We start from the raw sequence: 20,066 nt of genomic DNA, 5'->3' as shown, positions 1-20,066 counted from the left end.
TTATTTAATAGACTATATCAGCTCAAAGGCTATGAGTGCTGAAGGATTTCCTTCGTAGAGACGGAACTCAAGCATCGCATTAACAAACAAAATCAAACTCAAGGTATCATTCCCACATAAAAACTAACTCGGGGTATGTAAAAACAATTTTACAGAATCAGGTTTTCAACTTCTCTGCTGGTAAGAACCGTAATCTGCAATGCAAAAACCATGTTCCTGCGTACAGATTCGATGTGCTTATTAAAATACTGCCTCAAGACTAAATAACAAGATAGCGCCCGATAAAAACAGGCAGCCTGGTAGTGCCCTAATAAGGTTCAACCGGTGCTCTGAAATTTGCTCCAGCATAGACTGCAGCAGATCCTAGCTCTTCTTCTATCCTGAGAAGCTGAGGTAGGAAAAATAAAGATGTGGTCAATCAACTATCCACAGAGCAAGAAAGGGAGCTGAGAAACTATCTTCTAGCAAGGCATTTCTCTTTTTACCTGGTTGTATTTAGCAAGACGCTCTGATCTGCAAGGAGCTCCGGTCTTGATCTGTCCCTGTTTTAGAGCAAAGAACAAAGACTGGAAGATGAGCCCGAGGCAACAGCACTAGAACCAATACATAAGTGTGACATACAGTAAAACAAACTGCTGACATAGGAAACCAAAAAAAAATTGCAAAGGATGTTAGCTACCGTGGCCAATCCAACAGACAAATCTGCTATGAAAGTATCTTCAGTTTCACCACTGCAGTGGACAAGGAGAACCATGTAAGCAAAATGACATTCCGAATACAGGAAAATTAATTACAACGCCAAAAAAAAATGCACCTCCTGTGGCTAGCCATTACACCCCATCCAGCACGTTTGGACATTTTCACAGCTTCAATACTTTCAGTAACTGAACCAATTTGATTCACCTGACAGATTATGAAATAACAAGCTAAACATTTTAACTTTTTAGATCTAATTAAATATATTCACCTCTCATTTGAAAATGCAATTGAAAGGCAGAGATCCAAGACCAGCCAAAGCATCAAAACAAAACCCCTTGCAAGGGAGAACAGTTGGTGATTAATACCTTCAACAAAAGAGCATTGCAGGTCTTCTCTTTGATGGCCTTCTCCACCCGCTGTCATAAGAGCAAAACAGTTAACACCACTAGCCTAATCATTTTAAATCCTATTCTAATAGGCATCATCACAATTCACACATTATACAGAATATTTTAACTGAAAGAATTAATCAACTTAAACTTCAGGTCATCTTTTCACCTTGGGATTTGTAACAAGCAGATCATCACCAACAATCTGCACCTGCTCACCAATTTCAGCCGTCAACTTTGAGTAGTGCTCCCAATCATCCTGATCGAAGGGATCCTCAATGGATACAATTGGATAGTCAGTAACAAATGACTTGTACACATTCTTCAGACTATCGCCTGAAATCTTCTGCGATCCATCATTGTTCTGCAAGATGAAGAAATTCAGGGGCTTAGAGCCTTAAGCTTTTAACATGACCCAGTCACTTAAGCAGACAAAAGTGAAGATGACACTGTCAGAATCACATTATAAATTCGAGCTTCCATATTACCTCTTCCTTAAAATTCAAATCGTATGTCTTGTCTTTGTTGTCATAGAATTCTGAAGCAGCAACATCCATCCCAATCACAACCTAACAAGAAGTTCCAGGAAACTAATAAGACTATGGGAGGATTATAGAAATGTTTAGACATCAGGCTATTAGTCATACCTTTCCTGTATATCCAGCTTTAGCTATGGCAGTCTTCAGCAATTCAAGACCCTCTTTGTTTTCCTGCAAATCGAACATTATGGTTGAAGATCTGCAAGGACTCATCACTGACCAATGCGCAATTGGAACACTACTTATCGTTTGCTCAGTTTTCACATGCAGAATTACTGGCATTAGAACTTAAAAAAGATCTAAAAGAATTACAATCCTTTTTCAACATAAGAACTGCCACATGAACATAGTTATGAGCAACTGCAGACCTGAATATTTGGTGCAAAGCCACCTTCATCTCCCACATTAGTGGCATCCTGTCCATACTTCTTCTTTATCACAGCCTGAAAATACATGCAATAAATCACAGATAAAACATATGGTACTCGTCACCCAATATACAAAAACGAATTGAGGGAGAGGGAAAAAACAAGAAAAAACACCTTCAGGTGATGATACACTTCCACACCCATCTTCATAGCTTCCTTGAAAGACGATGCGCCAACAGGGAGAATCATGAATTCCTGTAGAAAAGATAAGTGTTAAGAACAACCAATGATTGACAGAGATAAGCAGTTGAACCACACAACCATCACTTAAGTGGGTTTTTCCATAATATTACCTGCATCGCCAGTTTGTTGCCTGCATGGGAACCTCCATTGATGACATTGAAAGCAGGTACTGGCAAAACCAAGGATTTGTTTCCAGCAAGATTTGCTATGTGCTGTTAAATGAGATGAGCCATCAATGCAAGTGTCAGAACTGCAACAAAACAGCTGAAGTGCAAAACAGCACATTATAACTATACCTTTACAACACATACCTGGTATAGTGGGATGTTCTTGACAGTAGCACCCGCTTTGCAAACAGCAAGGGACACTGCCAATATTGCATTTGCTCCAAGCTGGAATAATCAAGATGGTAAAAATCCCAATTAGCACAAGAGAAATACAAGGCATTAACTGTTCAAAATGTTCTGCCAACAGCTTTTATTTGAAGCTGATTCACCAAATGCAAGATACCTTCTGTTTGCACCAACCCCATTCATTAACTGTTCCATCAAGTTGTTGCACCATAAAATTATCAATTTGGGTTTGCTCTGTTGGGTCCTGTAAAATGTAAAAGTCACTAACATTGAGCGCCTGCAATAAGACTCAATAGCCCTTGAAATCCAGGGCATATACAAATTAAATTCACCAAGTTCCATATATTACCTTGCCAATCAGTGCTGGTCCAATAATGGAATTCACATTCTCAACGGCCTATATGTCACCAAGGTTAAGATCATTAGAAATTGAAAATGCATCCTAGACATTCTTGCTAAACTTTTTCCCCGGAACAATAAAACAGATTACCGGCTTACTTGGATAAAAATAAGCAAAAAATAACTCCAATAATTAACAAACAAAAGCTGGTATAACCTTAGAAAAGAATCAAAACATACCTTAAGGACACCTTTCCCGAGATAGTCCGATCCCCCATCTCTCAACTCTAGAGCTTCATATATACCTTTTCCACGGAAAATCAGACATGAATTACTATGCCACTGAGTGATGATTGCGAAAATTTGCAGCTAAACGCGGATGAGAAAAGTTTCGTAGCACCATCATATGATTACATAAACGATAATCTAACTATCAATAGATCTGAAAAAAAAAAAAAAACCTAAAGCAATAGAAGGGTATTTACCAGTTGAAGCACCGCTTGGCACAGCAGCTCTAGCTACGGTTCCATCAGATAGTTTGACATCAACCTATTATTCAATCAACGTTCATCGGGAAATCATACATATCATAGAAAGAAAAAAAAAACATATCTATTTAGATTGATTCTAGAATTGCGAAAAAAAAATTCGAGAAAACTCTCTGTTGCTTATTAAATCAAATGATAAAAATAAAACATATCAATCTAAAATAATATAGATCAAACGGCTGAAAATGGAATGGAACTCACTTCGACAGTGGGATTTCCACGGCTGTCGAAAATTTGACGGGCCTTGACAACCTTAATAGTAGCCATTCAAGTTTCTTCGATCGGACTGAGATTTTCTTTTCAGTTTTTCTTGAGCCAGTGAATTTAACTACACTTTCTTAGGGTTTTTCTGCGGGATATATATATATAGTAGTATAGTAGAGTGCTCACGAGACAAGGGTAGACAAATAGCAGCCGTCGATAGTGGCAAAGTGAGGGACTATTTGGTTGTGATGTGGGCGACGATTGTGGAAAAATGAATTTAATAAGATTTTGTTTCTGGTGTATTTTTCGCACACAAAAATTCAGTTTTGTCTTTTTCTTTTCCTTTTTAATTTTAAATATTTTTATCGTTTTTACAAATTATAAGATTTAAATTTGTAGCTTATTTTTAATACTGCATTTTGTAACGGTAGAAAATAAATTGTTTTAAATATGTTAAAGTTTTTGAAAATATTTTTACAAAAATCCATTATTTTCTTGGATTTACCCTCTAGTTTTCGGTTATTTATTTTATCCCAAAAATCAGTCAAATATTTATTTTAATTCAGTACGCTTAAAAAATGATTCGTAGTTATTGTAAAAAAAAAAAAAAAAAAAAAACTCCTTTTGCTTTTCGATTATTTTTCAAACTTTATAATTATATACTGAAGTGTGCGATTAGATGTCATCTTGGGCGGCAATAATGTAATAAGCAGGCCACTGGCGTGATTAATGCAACGAAAGCCTCGATTAATTTAATATGGTTTATGGACGGATACATTTTTATAATTAGCTTTAATTATCGATAATATAATTTTTTTAATTAAAACAAAGTAAATACAGGATTTAAATTCACAATTTTAAACCTTTCAAACCCTAATTAAGCACAAGGTATGTGGAAGAAAGAGGATGAATCTGCAACGAACCAAAATGAAAAATGCAGTGTAACATAAATTGTAAGAAGTCCCAACCAAGCGACTTAAAACCAAAATGTCCATCATATTTAAAATTCGTTCAGATACAAAAGTAGTTGATCAGAAAATTGACACTCCGGATTTCATACATGTACTACAACAAATAACACACACTACAAAGTACATGATGACAACAGCCACAGAATGGTCCTAACTATGAATCCCTATCTAAACCTAACAAACAAAGGGTACATTTCGGGTTAAAATCCAGATGATGTTAAACCCTAACCTGTTTTTTAATAATCGCCGGTCCACCTATATTTGTCTCTAACAAGGTAGAAATATGCCTAAATGCTGTTGAGTCTGCAGTAAAACAATTGAGATACAACCAACATATGTAAGAATGTCATCAGCTAGAAACCTCGCAGTTGGATAGGTCGGGACCTTTTGAATCATCTTCAGGAGAAGAACTTCTATTGTCAGAAGTGGAATTCCTATAGGTCGTCATAGGGTTAACAGAAGCCGAATTGTCTCCATGGAAAGGTGAAGATTGTACGTGAACCGGCTTCACTCCACCATATGCTCCTTTCATCTCTTCTACAGAGGGAACATTGACTGGAGCCACAGCTGGTGCTATTTCAGTTCTCTGCTTCTTATGTTTCTGCTCCTGCTGATGACCAGGTAGAAAGCTGCCCACAACCACCTGGTCCCCAAAAACAATTGATAAGGCATTTAACATTTGACACTCAGAAACAAATGCCTAAAAATAATTGCATGAAATAATTGCATGTTGCCCCTTTGCTCAGAAATCATTATTTTTGCTTTTATCATTTTTACATTAAAGTGAAAAGGGAAAGGCTGAAATTTTTATTCAAGAATACAGCTTGAGAATGTGGAAATATTTGATCACAATGGGCTACCACCAAAGTACCTTAAATCCCTTTTTCACTTTCCTTTGTTTCCTTCATGTAGTAAAAAAATGGTATACCTGTACAGGCCCGGCAGCTACCAACAGACCAGCAAGTCCACCACCCACAACACGACCATCTGGACCAGCCAAAGAGACACTCATCCCACCAGATCTGCTCTTTGTTCCTCCACTATCAGTAGGCATAAATGAACCGGATAAGGAAAGTATCTCAAAACGACCCTGGAAAGGTGGAAACACTGATATCAACAATCTAAATGATAATACTTTGGAAGTTAGACTTACCACATAAACAACAAAAGATTCACAAAGAATTTTGGTGTCTGTAGTTTAAAGGAATTCAACATCAGATGGCATGACATGCAAAGAGGATGGTGGAAGAGAAATAAAAAAAAAAAAAATGCTTAACAATATGTCAGAAGATGCAGAAAATGCATAGCAGGACAGTGCTAGTCTTTCTTCACTAACCCCTATCAAATACAGTCCATTTAAGCATGTAACAAGATAAAATTCAAAATACTGACCCCAAACCAAGAAACAAGTATAAAGCACAACAAGAGATCCCAAGATATTCATCCTCACAAACCATGTAGTGGTCTCCCATTTTAAGGTTCCAAGTAACAAGTATGCCATTATACCACTTAGGAGTTCATAAAATGTTTTGCCACTATATTTTCATGGCCCCCTCTGTGTGCGCACATGCATCCATGAATCCTGTCTTTTGGAAGGCAGAATAGAAAAACAAAAGAGCAGGGGTGGAAAGAGATCCCAAGATATTCATCCTCACAAATCATGTAGTGGTCTCTCATTTTAATGTTCTAAGTACCAAGTATGCCACTATACCACTTAGGAGTTCCTAAAATGTTTTGCCACTATATTTCATGGCTCCCTCTGTGTGCGCACATGCATCCATGAATCCTGTCTTTTGGAAAGCAGAATAGAAAAACAAAAGAGCGGGGGTGGAAAGATGGGGGAGGGATGCGTAAAGCGCTGCCCTGGTTGCAAAGACCAACCATAGTGCATAAAAGAAGTGTATTTTTTGGATTTGCTCTTCAAGCATACTCATTTCTCTTGCAACTCAATTATATAAACTTACACTGAAAAGAATTCGGGGCCATACCTCATAAGTCAGAGTACCCCCAGAAGAAGTAGGTTGGCGAAGTGTAACATTTGAGATTGTACCATTTGCAGAAAGAATGCAGATAGCACGAGCTCCTTGCTGAGAAAAGGACATGACCTTCATTGTAACATCCTATAAAAAAAGGACGTAAGAAACAAAGATGGCCAGAAAGAAAATTCAGAAACTATTGAGATGTTGCATGGAATCGTCCTTCTTTAACCAAAAATCAATGGGGATCAAGGCAGAACTTCAATTATAAAATAAATGATTGAGGCATGGAAAATTTGATCCATGCCTCATTGTTGTTCATAGATGGTTCTATTGATCAATGCATTTTTTAATTGTAACATGAACAAGTGAAAGTAACTCACATGATTAATTAAACATAAACCATTTATTTGTACCTAACCTAGACCTCAAGTGTGCTTGGCTAAAAATTTTTAGTTAAATAGACAACAAAACTTCAAACTAAACATGAAAATTTTTTAGTCAACAAATTACAGAGATGCCAGTCACCCAATGTCATTTCTAAGCATACCTCACCAGCATTAACTGTGATCACATGGGGTGTGAAGTTCGCACCAACAAAGTATGCAATTCTCTCCCCTACAACAAATATTTCAAGAAATTAGTACATGAACGTTATGGAACTTCACAGCTTTGCAGTTGCATAATCATACCCAAGAAGCATACAAATAACTGGACTCCACTCAAGTAAGTGCAGTAGCTGAGTTGTGACAAGGATTATTTATCTTGATTCAGCTATATTTAGCTCAAAAGTTTCAATATACATACAAATAATGTCTCAAACCTACTAGGCTAATAACATGACCAGAAAACTCTATAATAAATCAAGAAAAATAATCAGTTATCTGCATCATCGGGCATATATAATATTTCACCAACCCGCCTCCCCAGGTCAAAGGCATTATTGGCCTCTACACATCCCTTTGGTGGGACATGAACAGTTTTGCATTCTTACATGATGTACAAACTTGGTGATGAATAATTATAGAATAGAAGATATTAATCATACAATCAAAAAAATTACCATTGACTGAAAAAAACAAAAATTATCAAAGAATTATATGTTGCACAGGTCAATCAAAGTGTTTAAACTTTTTTTCACAACGACAATGACATAAAAAAAAATGCCTTCAAGCTCTTTCAGCAGGAAAATTCTCGCAATCCACTATGATTCCCACCCTACCTAGAGATCTTCAGTTGGCTCCTTTTTCTGTACTTTTTACTGCCACATTAGAAATTATTCTAAATTTATGAGCAATATTCATTCTCTAATTTGTTTTCTCGTTTTCATTTCAGACATGATGTCAATTGCAGTTGTTCATTAATCTTTGACCAGCAAGGTTTAGCAGGCATTTAATATAAAATTACTAGCTTAAGACAGATCTAGATCCACTCATCACAGCTAATAGTATATTTTGCCTGTCAAAACAAAGTGGCAACTTCAAAAATATTCTCTGATTTTCTTGCAGAACTGTGCTATTTTCCCCTCGCAAAAGGCACGAAAGTACAGTGTTCCGTCTAGAACAAAAAGATTCCTTCTGATCAGTGTCATCATCAAATATTCATCCTATTCACCTCTACCATTAACTCCAGATATGGGGAACAGAAAAATCTGAGCTAATGGTCCCACTCTCACTCTCACATCAAACCCAACAAATATACACCATATCTACAACGAAAATCCAAATCAAACCCAAAAGATCAATATAGACCCACTTCAGCTTTTAACATAACCTACCATGTAAAAGTTTTTAACAAATTTTAAAATATAATCAGCCATAACCAGCTCATTGATGTAGCAACAGATGAGCAACTCACGATCCCAAATAGAACAGTAAAACATGAAAAACATGACTAATAGTAAATAATTTCAAAAATTCAAAATTCATAAATCATAAAGTATTTACCAGTGCTCTCATACTCATATTTATATTGCTTCTTGACCGATTCTAAAGGCCGCCCTCTACCCCGCTTCCATGAAGAGAATTCTCCAGTGAGTGGAATAGACGAAGATATTGGCATCGGAGACAATGCCGTTGCTAAGTTGCCGTCGGGTCCGTATTTCCTTGGCCTTCCTCTTTTCTTCTTTACCTCCGTCCCTGCGGTCACCGGTGAGGCCGTCACTGCGGGCCCACCAAACTGGCTAGGGTTAGGGTTAAGGCTAGCATTAGCGTTCGGATTAGGATTAGGATTAGAATTAGAATTAGAATTAGGATTAGGATTAAGATTAGGATTAGAAATAGGATTGGGGTTAGGGTTTGCGTTAGGGATAGAATTTTCAGTTCTGGGGGCCACTCTGTAACTCTCTGGAGCTTCATCTCCCTTCACCGTCACCCCCGAACTTATTTCCCCCTTTGCCTCCATTACTCATAGATCACTTAAAACCCCTAAAACCCTAAAAACACTAGAACATAACAAACATCAAAGACCAAAAATTCTTTGAGGTCAAGTGCTTGAATTACAACACCCAAACGTAAAATTGTCTAAAAATCAAAGGTTTATGCTGAACATGAGCTGAAACCAGATAGTTCAGTTCCCAAAAATAGAAAAACCAAGACTTTGCTTCACAACTTCAAAGATCAGAAACAAAACAGTACGGAGTACAACAGTTGCGTAAGTTCTGTGCATTAAATCTCCGCCATTGCAGAGAATGCACAGAGCTTCAATAGATAATTTAATTTGAAACCAAAAATTTTCATTAACTTACAAAAAAATTACAGAAGAAGATGAAAAAAAAAAAAAGAGTGATTGTAGAATTTCTTCAAGGAAATGAATTTAGGGTTTTGCAGGAAAAGGAGGAGAAATAAATAAAGTAGGAAATTATGAAAAATTAAAATATAAAATAAAAAGGTATATATGATATAATATTGTGAATTTAATTAATGATCAATATTTTAATTGCAATATTCAAAGTATAAATTTTGGTTAAGAAAATGGTTCAAGTCCGTCTTGGAAATTTAATAAGAGGTGATAATAATAATTAATGGCAGAGCTAGTAATTTTTTTAATATATATTAAAAAAAAAGTAATACAATTTGTGTAAAGAAAAAGGCTTAATTTCATATTTTAAAATTTTCCCTTTAATTATTTGAAGCTTAAAAAAATAATAGTAATAAAGCTGTAAAGCTAAGGTTGGAGCCATGCCAATTTTCCAACTACTGACATCTTCTTTGTCTTTTCAGTTCAATTAAAGTTTGACTATACAAAATCTAAACTATTTGCCCCCTCATTTTGGAGAATCTACTGTTAATGCCACGGTAAACCAAAGTAAAACCAACATACAAAGTTCATATGAACTCTTCATATGGTCTAAAGCTGCAACTAACTAATTGCTGCAATAACACACAGAGTTGAGAGTAATTTAAATCACTAGTCCAAATATTTATCTTATGTCCTAACTAACGTTCCCAAAAAGTTGGCAGGTCATCTGACAATAATTTCAGTAAACATTTACCATTATGTTAATGGAAAAAAAAAATTCCATACCAAATCCAAGAAATACTAAGGTCTTGTTTGGTTCACCATAAAGTATAAAATAAGGAAAAAATTTAAAAATTATGGTTCAAATTTAAATTTAAGATAACCATTATACTGTTGTACGAAATAATTGATTAGATCTGTCCAGTTTCTCATGTTCATATAGATGCCAATTAGACTTCAAGTTACTCATGAGATGATGGCTTTTTCATGATATTAGTGAGGAAGCAACACGACTTTGAGAGGTATTCTATTTCTAAACATGAGATGAGAGTAGTTATGATCAAATCATCCGCTGACGGGTAATGTAGAGCTATTACAACTGATGATTCAACAATGAAACATTGTCCAAGTAGATGAAAGGATATTGAACAGCAAATAGGGAAAACTCAGAACTCAAGAAAGCTTTTAGTTATTCTGCACCGTGTAACAGCACTATTGAACAAATAGCTCTCAATTTTCTCTACAAGTAAATATCTATTTTCATCCCAAATTCAAAATGGGTGCCCTATAAATTTCTAATACACCATATTCTGATGAATCTCCAATCCGGTACAAGTGATCTCTCATTCTAAAAGAATTTGAAAACATATAAACGACTAAGCTTGTCCCTTACACTATAATGAATTGAATCTCACTGCACAAGTTACCTTACCAGTTACAGAACCACAAGTATACAGCCTGTCTGGCAACAGAAAAGCAACAATCTCATGACAAAGTGCTTTGGTTGCCCTCATACTCTCTCCTTATTAGCTCAAGCACAAGTTCATTCCAGGTATCGACAGGACCTGGCATGCACCAGTGTAAGCAATCCTGTGGTGGGGGACTTCCATCTGGTCCACGTTTTGTAATTTTATTTGGGTCAGGGCTTCTGTATGGACCAGGATGCCCATCATGGCGATAACCAAAGGCTTCAGTGATATCCATCAACCTCAACTTTGATTTATTTGTCATCTTCTTAATTGCACATTCAAAACCTGTTACCTGTTTTTTGTGCATTATTTCTGTAAATCCATTTTCCACCAATTCTCCTGGTGCAAGAGGTTTTACCTTTCCAGTGCATGATCCCCCAGTGTTCCAGGCCCCACCTTCATAATGATCAGGTGAATAGGAACGCACAATGGCTAACCCAGTGAAATTTGGATGGGTAACAATGGAGCTGAGAATTGTCTCTGTAGATATCCCAAATGCTTCAATATTATTGATCTTCATTGGACGAGACTTGTCTGGCCACCACAGCTGCCCTCCCACAATCTCATTTTTCAAGACATAGACAGATTGCTTGGCAAACCAATGGCCAGAAGAAAGAACAATCACATCAAAACCTGGGATGTATTCCATGAAATCCTCATCAGGAGCATCCAGGTGGAGCTTGACTATACCTTCTGGAGCAAAATCAAAAGCTTCTGATGTTTTGTGAACAAGCCAAGAGGACCATATACGGACAATCATAGTTGAGGTTGACCTGAAAAAATATCGTTGCATTCTTCTGTTCCCCCGGTTTTTTGGAACTTCTACCTGAATATTCATCAGAAATATTTTTATGAGTAACATATGCCAAAACAATAAGATTGAACAACCATGCGAACTCTGTGAACACAACATTTCACGTGTCACAACACATGAGAAAACATTTTGTTCTTATGAATGGCCACTAATCAAGTTTATCTAGCAACAAGAGCACCAAGATTAACAGGAGACTATATGAAGCTACAAATCTCCAAAGTATACTGGAGCAAGTTGTTCCACTGCCACCAATTTGCTACAAGCATTATTATATCAATAGATATAATTCACTCACATAAATAAAACATCTGTAAATCAAGTTGTGCACACACCCAATATTGAGCAAAATATTGCTAAAGGAGTAACATCACAGGAAGCAAATACTTGCCTGCCACAGAAGGCACAGCATTGATTCCATCTGGTTTCGAGCAACAGAGTCGCCAATGAAAGCTAAGGTCTTCCCTCTCATCAATTCCAAAAATTTCTTTGCCTCAAATCGCGGAAGTTCACACTGAGTGGGTTTCCAACGCCAATTTTCGTACTCCTTGTCAGGTCTTCCATTCCCCTGGCAGTTCTGCATCTGTGTCAGGACAGGACATGTGTTGTTTGTATATAGTGGCCCCACCGAATCAAAGAACCAACTTCCATGATACAGGTCACAACCTATGGTTTAACAAAAGGAGGAACAGACTAAAATATCAAAACATTAAGAAACAGGAAGGAAAAAAGAAAAGAACTCAGTAAAAAATTAAGTATTACACAAACATATTCCAGAAGAAGAACTCTTTCATCTGAACATGTATAGAGAAAAAGTGAAGCCAAATGTTTTTCCTACTCGCTTTCCCAACCCTAATGTTTCCTTACGATGAGCATGGTTCAAGCTGGTCATTCATAATGTAAAACAAGCACATTTTCTTTATTTTGTCATTCAGGCATCACCATCTCATGGATTAGACAATTAACGCCTGCTATTTCATAAAACAGCTATAATTTGCAGTCAAAATTTTAGCAGATCACAGAAGAAAGGCACATATCAGATAAAAATGCACATGGTCCACCAAATTAGTACATAGAAAGCAAAGCAAGCCTTCTTTCTATCACTTAAAAGAGAGGTTGACTGCTTTATGAATCTATGATTGAGGATACATGACAACTTTCCTCCTCTTTCAAGGCTATCTCTGGTCCCCACACCTTACCTGGTTTAGAAACCAGGACTTAACAAATATCTGTGTACCTACACACAACTTAAAAATTGGCAGGAAAAACTAGGTTCTCGCACTTGAATAAAAGATGTTAAAAATTGACCACAGATTATTATCATATGCAAGAGGTAGAAGAAAATCAAATCCCCAACCCTGATCAAAAACAAATACTGAGACTAAAAGGAAACATATTTAATAATGATAACAAACCATTTTAACAATCTAATTGGACAACCAGTTAATAATTGGATGTGAATAAAATAGTAGCTGGAAGTCAATATATGGCACTTAAGAGAAATGAATCATATCGGCAAATAAATCATGTACGGCACTTATTATCATGTCCTATTCCATAATGCATGCAAAAACATTAATCTCTTACAAAATTTCTATTATTAAAAATAATAAAATAAAATAAAATAAAAGGAGAAGATACTCGATCAATTTATATAAATTAACATAGGGAACCTGAATCAGCTGAATGGATCTGGGTTGCATTGCTGGCAGCAGATGTAACTGACTGAGGCTCTGAGTTGGAATCTGGAACAGAAGTAGCAGGGCCCGTATCCTCTATTGCCCTACCGGCATTATCAGACACAGAAACTGAACTGCCCTTTTCCTGGGTTCCTTCTTCTTGTCTCGCATCAGCAGTTGTAACTTGTTGATTAGGATCCGGTTGCAAAGACTTCTCATCAATGACATCTACAGTATCATTAACACCACTAGAACTAATGGGTTCTTCTAAACTAGATCCAGATTGGGAAGTCCTATTAATCAAATCTGCATTACTATCCAGTCTATGATCACTGTTGGTTTCGTTACCAGAAATGACAGGGGAAACCAATTTTGAGTTATTAATGCCATAAAAATACTCATGGACGGTGGAACCTATGGGGTAAGACACCAGGAGCAAAGAAGCAAGAACCAAGAAAACGGCAAGGCCTCCCACTGAGACTGCCATGGAAGAAAGCGACCGCGGTAATGCGGCCAATCCAGGAACCTTTGGTGAATCCAAAGTCATGGCTTTCCAAATCAGGTATGTTCTACGAGGAATTGCGAAACATGGAATTTGAAAATCTGTATGAAGTTAACTAAAATTTCCAACCCAAATGAATTTCCGTCGTTGAAAGTCAAAACACACTTCCGAAAATAACAATAAACCACAAACACCCGCTAAATCGAATCCAGCTTCAAAATTTAGACTAACAGGTAACTGCTACCGATATCAACTCGTCCCAGCTTCAATTCCTCAATTCGTCGATCAAAAACTATCGCATTCAGTAGCCTGGAAAAACAACAAAAAAAAAAAAAAAAAATTAATGAACGATAAGAGAATACTGCATTTAACAATTCAAAATAAAAAGAAAATTCCTATACATCTTTATAAAAGGAAAGAAATCAGCAGCATCGGTAATAAAATAGAATCAGATGACATGCATCACATAATTTAATGCAAATAAGGATTCAATAATTACGCGCAAACAAAGCAAATTCTTCATACTCCGGTTCTAAATTCTTCCCCAAAATCAAGTTAAAATTATCATGGGACAAACAATCAATAGCAGTCCAATATCGCAATATCATCAATTGCCCAATTTTTATTTTTTAATTTTTTCCTAGAAAAAGAAAAAAAAAAAAAAAAAAAAGCAGAGCTGGTGCGGCTTAATGTATAAATAAAGCTCGATAATGTTTGAAATCCGAGCAGATGGATTTGGATTCGTGAGGAAAAAGTATAAAAGGAAACGGAAACTGAAATCCGAATGGACCTGTGACTGTGAGTCATAAATTTCCCGGATTTGGTGCAAGCGAAAACGAAGACGTTTTGGTCTGTGCACAGCAATGTAGGTAATATTCCCGCGAGCGTTTGAGTATAGATGAAGAAAGAGAGCAGTGGAGGAGGGATGACCTTGGATCAGGAGAACAAAGGATTTTTAATAATTGAACTTGGGAATTTTGAGAAGGATTTTGCGGGGAATGCGGCATTCTACCCCGTTACAATCTGGTTCTTATTCTTTCGGAGATAAAACCCTCTCTTCTTTTCATTTTCCAGTTAAGAGAGAGAAACACGAAAAGTGAATGCAGGTCAATTACTGAACTGCCCTAGATTTGGCTTTTCTACCTTTTGTCTTTCCTACGTGTTTCACTGCACCGCCGCTCTGCTTGTCTCCATCGACCAAAATGGAAATTAAAGAACATATATAATGAAATCCCCAACTACTCCCACTAAGAGATTATGTTCATCTTTTATAAATAGTAAGTAAGTAACTGTTAATAGAGTTCTGAAATGATATAATGACCGTTAGCAATTCTTTACATAATAAGATATCAGTTTTCATTTTAATTTTTATCGGACTATATGCGATTATTTTCCTTTTATGTTTTTTACCCGGTTATTTTCCTATTATGAATTTATTATTTTTGTTGTTTTTTTATTATTAAATTTTGTAAACTATGGTGAACATATTATTTACGACCCCTTATAGGCTTTATTACCCTTAATGAATTTTGTAATTATTATAATGAATTGTACTCTCTTTAATGAGTTTTGAGATTGATATAATATTCATTTTTTATGCAGCAACGGATGGCAAAAAAAGTGTATAATATTTAAAGTTAATTTTCAATTATATTATTTTTTTATTTAATTTGGGTTGATGAAATATTGATAGAGTCTATTTTAAATTTAATAGTTAATTAAATAATTTTAATAAAATTACTTAATTAAAATAAAGATAAGGATGAGAAAGTTAATCTTGAAATAGGGGTTTTAATTACTTCGTCGTCATAAAAGTGTGCAATCATAGAAGGGTGATAGCTAGGTTTACAAAATTACAATGCATTCTAATGTCTTTCACTTTATTTTAATTTTCTATAATTTACAAATATTTATTTTAATTCTATGTAAAATTGATGAAATGTTTATCATCTTAATAAATTGTTTGATGTAGAAAACATAAATTATTGGATTTAAAAGTGATCAAGATATTTAATTTAGAAAATTATAAAGTATAATTCTTCATTATATTAGATAATCAAGAATTCCATCTTTAATCAACAAGTCTTCATCATAATTGAAAATTCAAAAAAATATTAGATATATTTCAAGAACATTTATTTTCCTTCTACATAAGAGAATTTTCTTTTTCTGCTGGTATTTTACGTGTATTTAGTATTTTGTTTTCTTTCTTTCATTAATTTCTATTTATGTTAGTCAGGCCGACAAAAGTGACCATTCTTCGGTCTTGCCTTCTTTTCTTCTTCTTCTTTTTTTTTTTTTTTTTTTTTTTTTCCCCACTCTTCTTCGCCATTGAAGACTGCGAGAAAATTTCAAGTGAAATAGAAATAAGTTACCTGAAATGCATATTCCAAATTACTGTGGTAAGAATGTAATAAAATTTGAAATTGTAAAAAACATCCTTCATCAACCTCGTGAACCGTGCAACTTTTACTTGCTCCTCTGGAAGTACGCGGCGTGGAAACAAGAGTCTAGACCCACGTGACAGCGCATGACTAAGCGGATAAGCGCACGTGTACTAGGAGTCTGGGTTTACCACATGAACCGATTGGCCCAAACTGTTTCCATGGGCCTGTTAGCTAGGCACTTTTGCGCAATCGAGACCGTTAAGTGCAAATACGTTCTTCCTTAAAAAAAATTATTTTCTAAAAATATAAATATACAAAATTTTTTTTTCCAATAAATTCAATAAAAATAAAATAAAATAAAAAATAGAGATAAGTATAGATTCGCCCTATACTTTAAAAAAAAAAAATTTTAAACTTTAGCCTTTTTGAACTTTTTCGCTTACTTATGCTTAGTATCTAGTCAAATTGAATTTTAATTTATAAATTATTTTATCAATTATTTTGATTTTTAAAATTAAATTAATTAAATGCTGAACGAATTATGGTAATATGTAAAAGATTATTATAAAAATTATATTAACTATTAAATTAGTATTTTATATATAAAATTTTAAAATTTAAAAAGGTAACACTATTTTAAATATCTATGAAAAAAATTTTATAATTTTAAGTGTATAATAAATTCACGAATGCTGTAATTATTTTTAAACGACAAATTGATGCATATGGCCAAAGTAAAATTAAACGGGAAAAGTAGCAATATAAAAAATATGAACATACTGTGGCTTCCTCCAACGCCACTTTTATCCTCGCCTGCGAAAGTTGCTGTCGCAGTGTAGCTTGAGGCCTTGAGATTCATAGCAAGCGCAAGGAGGATTATTAGCGTCTATGCAAGCAGGCACCTATCAACCAAACTCACTCTTAAAGCCATTCTCATAAAAAACCTAAGTCACTTTCTTTTAAACCAACCGTTGTACACCTCACCTCAACCTGCTTGTTAATGGCCACTCACACTTCCTCATTTCTCCCAATTTCACTTGCCAAATCCCAAATTTGCATAGAAAAACCCCAACAATGCCCGTTGCTATTTCCGCTGAGTTCATTTTATGGTAACAAGCTGTTGATTAGACAATCCAATTTGAGCAATTTCGTTCTTAAGTGCCATGGCTCCACGGTTGCAACAGTGCTGTCAAGTCTCCCAACCAAGCAAGTCTTGATTCTGTTGCGTGTATATTTCGATTGAATTTGATGATTCGCTTCTAATAGTTTAATTTGGCTGGTTTTTGCAGGAAACACTCTTCGGAGAAGATCCCAAAGTCCGTTATCAGTTACATATTAGTGATTGAGTTGATTATAAGTGTGTTGTTGATATTTTGACTAGTTTGTTGATTAAAGAAATCTTTTTGAGTGATTAGATGGTCCGCGAGGGCGATAAGGTCATTTGGTTTGGGAGAATTGGAGGCGAGGAAGCTCAAGTATCCAAATACTGGAACTGAAGCGCTTCTAATGGGGATTTTGATTGAAGGTTAGTCATCAATAATCATTTCTAGAGCTGTTACTTTCGGTAAGCATAGAGTATAGCTAAATTGTTCTCCGAACTAGAATTCATCACCTTATTACTGTTTGCTTGGGTAACAATATTGTAAACTCATTTTGTTTTAGTAATAAGTTTAGTGAAAACAATTAGTAATCCATTTTTGGTTATGTTAAACTTGTCTAATATCTATTAGTAATACTTATTGAAGGGTCATGGTTTTGAACTATGTGTGGGAAAGCATGACTCTCATTTATGTTTATCTGTTCTTCATCATGACATTTTCAATGGCAATATTGTCTTGACTTTACACAACCCATTTTGAACCAAGAAGTACTGCTCCTACTCTCAAAGGGTTGTTGTAGACATGTAGCATGTTGAGAGAAGGGCGCTATACTCTGAGGACTGATGATATGATGCCTATAATACTCTAAAAGACCATTGCTATGGTGGTTATACTGCCTTTAGAAACATGTTGGAGGACTGAGATCTCTTAAGTTTCTAGATGCATCAACCGTCAAGGTTAACTAGATATGCTACGACTGTGACTTAAAGATTTTTATCGACCCTTTAATGCTGATTTACAGGAACAAGTGCAGCAGCGAAGTTCCTAAGGGCTAATGGGATCACCTTTTTCAAGGTTCGAGAAGAAACCGTTGACTTGCTTGGAAAATCTGACTTGTATTATTTCAGCCCTGAGCATCCCCCATTGACTGAACAGGCTCAAAGAGCCCTTGATTGGGCTGTTGACGAGAAACTAAAGTCAGGTGCTTTCTAATGTCTTCACCGTTTGCCTCCGCCATGTGTTATTCTGTTGAGCATAAATAAGAACTGAGAAGTTAACTTGATGAAAGGAATATGCTTATGCCTGAAGTTAGTTGCAATATTTGGGTCATGGTTTTCACAATCTAAACCAGAAAAACATGTATCTTCTTGGATGCAAGATTGATATATTTTAATGAAAAGTTTGAGTTTTTAGGAACAAAACATTATTTCACCTCATGCACTTGAATGGCAATACATATAATTAGATCTTAAGGAGGTTGTCTTTGTTATCTTCTTGATGCAAGATGAATATATTTCAATAAAAAGTTTTGAGTTTTTAGGAACATAATTTTGTTTCACCTCATACAAACCATTGTTCAGTTGTATCACATATTGTCAACCTTGAGAGACTCATGTTGGATGTAAATGCAAATTTCATTGTGAAGTTATTATGATAGAGATGGAGTTTCCTTTAACTTGTGTGCTTCCTTTGTAGAATTCCACGGCTTAAATAACTGAATTTAATTTCTGCTTGCATGTGAAGAGTCAAGCTTGGAATTTCCTTTTGATTTAGTATCCAACAGGTGTTCCACAGTGTTTTTATCTACAAAAGCTTTTACTGGGTGTTTTATTATCCAATTGTCCAATGTCTGTGTTGTGGCCTTGTGGTATGTTCTTGGAAATAACCTTATCAATGTGTTCAGTTTTGCATCTGTTTTCCCTCTTCAGTTTTTCTACTTTAAAGAGTCAATAAGGGTTTCCTCATGATGAAACAAATACAATAGCTTCATGCGGTGCATTATTGTCATTAAAGTTAATGTATATGATCATATGATGATGTTACAACCGCGCACTTGTTTCTTATTTTTTGCGTCTGTGGTCTCTTACTTGATTGTTGTGGTAATTACAGGTGATGAGGGAGAAATAACCCCTAGTCATATACTTCTGGGGATTTGGTCAGAAAAAGAGTCTGCAGGTCACAAAATTTTGGCCACTCTAGGTTTCAATGATGAAAAAGCCAAAGAGATTGCTAAATCAGTAAGTTTGAATACTTATAATGTTTAGAGATAGCCTTTACAGCATTTCTACTTATGTGATCTCTTCTGCATGCAGATGAATGAAGATGTTGTCTTGAGCTCAAAATAGGGAGGCCAATAGCTTTTCTGGAACGTGTCTGGCTTGTCAAGTGTTAATCATAATACCATCTCCTGCACAGCTTCCAGAGTCTAGATAGTCCCTCCTGGTTAAGCCAGTTTGTCGTTAAGGAGCTTGTTCCATTTTTGGCATTTGTTTACAATTCTTATGTCAAATGCTTTCTCAGCTGGATATGTTGAAATTTGCATTTTTCTGTACGAGGAATTTTGAGGAATCCGATTCTCTGGCTCTATCTGCAGGGATTTATCTTCTTGCTGATTCAATCTTTAAGTTGTTGCTTTTGTTTTAATTAAATCTTCGTTTATTTCCCCGTTAGTGGTAGGAAAAATTGACAAGCTAAATTTCCTTCCTTGGCAATCAAAACCAAAAGCTCTTGAAATTTTTGAGTTGCTCTGT

General features: G+C 35.5%; 4 protein-coding genes across 5 annotated transcripts; 1 reads left to right on the top strand and 3 right to left on the bottom strand.

Annotated features, from left to right (window-relative positions):
• Positions 1-79: 79 nt before the first annotated feature.
• Positions 80-3,868, bottom strand: LOC105648577 (enolase). Its single transcript, XM_012235007.4, has 17 exons — positions 3,680-3,868; positions 3,416-3,479; positions 3,171-3,235; positions 2,941-2,988; positions 2,749-2,835; positions 2,550-2,630; positions 2,349-2,450; positions 2,170-2,250; positions 1,996-2,070; positions 1,736-1,798; positions 1,577-1,657; positions 1,258-1,452; positions 1,065-1,115; positions 815-903; positions 680-731; positions 486-542; positions 80-388 (listed from the first exon to the last, which is right to left on the bottom strand). Exons 1-17 carry the CDS (start codon positions 3,743-3,745, stop codon positions 308-310), a joined length of 1,338 nt encoding a protein of 445 aa, XP_012090397.1. The 5' UTR covers positions 3,746-3,868; the 3' UTR covers positions 80-307.
• Positions 3,869-4,867: 999 nt separating this feature from the next.
• On the bottom strand, positions 4,868-9,439 carry LOC105648574 (AT-hook motif nuclear-localized protein 2). Its single transcript, XM_012235002.3, has 5 exons — positions 8,576-9,439; positions 7,180-7,247; positions 6,642-6,773; positions 5,582-5,743; positions 4,868-5,296 (listed from the first exon to the last, which is right to left on the bottom strand). Exons 1-5 carry the CDS (start codon positions 9,030-9,032, stop codon positions 5,003-5,005), a joined length of 1,113 nt encoding a protein of 370 aa, XP_012090392.1. The 5' UTR covers positions 9,033-9,439; the 3' UTR covers positions 4,868-5,002.
• A 1,085-nt stretch (positions 9,440-10,524) lies between these two features.
• YLS7 (trichome birefringence-like protein (DUF828)) lies at positions 10,525-14,931 on the bottom strand. Of its 2 annotated transcripts, none has more exons than XM_089715678.1 (4): positions 14,620-14,931; positions 13,322-14,138; positions 12,036-12,314; positions 10,525-11,659 (listed from the first exon to the last, which is right to left on the bottom strand). In XM_089715678.1, exons 2-4 carry the CDS (start codon positions 13,872-13,874, stop codon positions 10,854-10,856), a joined length of 1,638 nt encoding a protein of 545 aa, XP_089571804.1. In that variant the 5' UTR covers positions 13,875-14,138; positions 14,620-14,931; the 3' UTR covers positions 10,525-10,853. The 2 variants fall into 2 exon arrangements, with proteins under 2 accessions (XP_089571804.1, XP_089571805.1); XM_089715679.1 differs by lacking the exon at positions 14,620-14,931 and adding an exon at positions 14,329-14,482.
• Positions 14,932-16,989: 2,058 nt separating this feature from the next.
• LOC105648571 (Double Clp-N motif protein) lies at positions 16,990-19,933 on the top strand. Its single transcript, XM_012234999.4, has 6 exons — positions 16,990-17,422; positions 17,506-17,532; positions 17,632-17,741; positions 18,338-18,517; positions 19,426-19,553; positions 19,629-19,933. The coding sequence occupies exons 1-6, from the start codon at positions 17,217-17,219 to the stop codon at positions 19,659-19,661; spliced, it is 684 nt and encodes a 227-aa protein (XP_012090389.1). The 5' UTR covers positions 16,990-17,216; the 3' UTR covers positions 19,662-19,933.
• The last annotated feature ends 133 nt before the right edge of the window (positions 19,934-20,066 follow it).

This window comes from Jatropha curcas, chromosome 10 (genome assembly GCF_041381405.1).
Source record: "Jatropha curcas cultivar XTBG-Jc1 chromosome 10, XTBG_Jcur_1.0, whole genome shotgun sequence".
In the NCBI taxonomy this organism is placed as follows: Eukaryota; Viridiplantae; Streptophyta; class Magnoliopsida; order Malpighiales; family Euphorbiaceae; genus Jatropha; species Jatropha curcas.
This window is presented reverse-complemented; position numbering and strand designations above follow the sequence as displayed.

Bases quoted from the DNA above. Each gene is read 5' to 3' on its own strand.
- YLS7 (XM_089715678.1), bottom strand. From the start codon at position 13,874: ATGACTTTGGATTCACCAAAGGTTCCTGGATTGGCCGCATTACCGCGG. The intron at 12,315-13,321 runs GTTCCCTATGTT...GTTAAACCATAG, and splicing joins GATCCATTCAGCTGATTCAG to GTTGTGACCTGTATCATGGA. The intron at 11,660-12,035 runs GTATTTGCTTCC...ATATTCAGGTAG, and splicing joins GTGCCTTCTGTGGCAGGCAA to AAGTTCCAAAAAACCGGGGG.
- LOC105648574 (XM_012235002.3), bottom strand. From the start codon at position 9,032: ATGGAGGCAAAGGGGGAAATAAGTTCGGGGGTGACGGTGAAGGGAGAT. The intron at 6,774-7,179 runs GTATGCTTAGAA...CTTTTTTTATAG, and splicing joins TCACAGTTAATGCTGGTGAG to GATGTTACAATGAAGGTCAT. The intron at 5,744-6,641 runs GTATGGCCCCGA...CCACCTTTCCAG, and splicing joins GGGGTACTCTGACTTATGAG to GGTCGTTTTGAGATACTTTC.
- LOC105648577 (XM_012235007.4), bottom strand. From the start codon at position 3,745: ATGGCTACTATTAAGGTTGTCAAGGCCCGTCAAATTTTCGACAGCCGT. The intron at 3,236-3,415 runs GTAAATACCCTT...TCCGTGGAAAAG, and splicing joins GCCAAGCGGTGCTTCAACTG to GTATATATGAAGCTCTAGAG. The intron at 1,658-1,735 runs GTATGACTAATA...ACTTCTTGTTAG, and splicing joins AAGCTGGATATACAGGAAAG to GTTGTGATTGGGATGGATGT.
- LOC105648571 (XM_012234999.4), top strand. From the start codon at position 17,217: ATGGCCACTCACACTTCCTCATTTCTCCCAATTTCACTTGCCAAATCC. The intron at 17,423-17,505 runs GCAAGTCTTGAT...TGGTTTTTGCAG, and splicing joins CTGTCAAGTCTCCCAACCAA to GAAACACTCTTCGGAGAAGA. The intron at 17,533-17,631 runs GTCCGTTATCAG...TTGAGTGATTAG, and splicing joins TCTTCGGAGAAGATCCCAAA to ATGGTCCGCGAGGGCGATAA.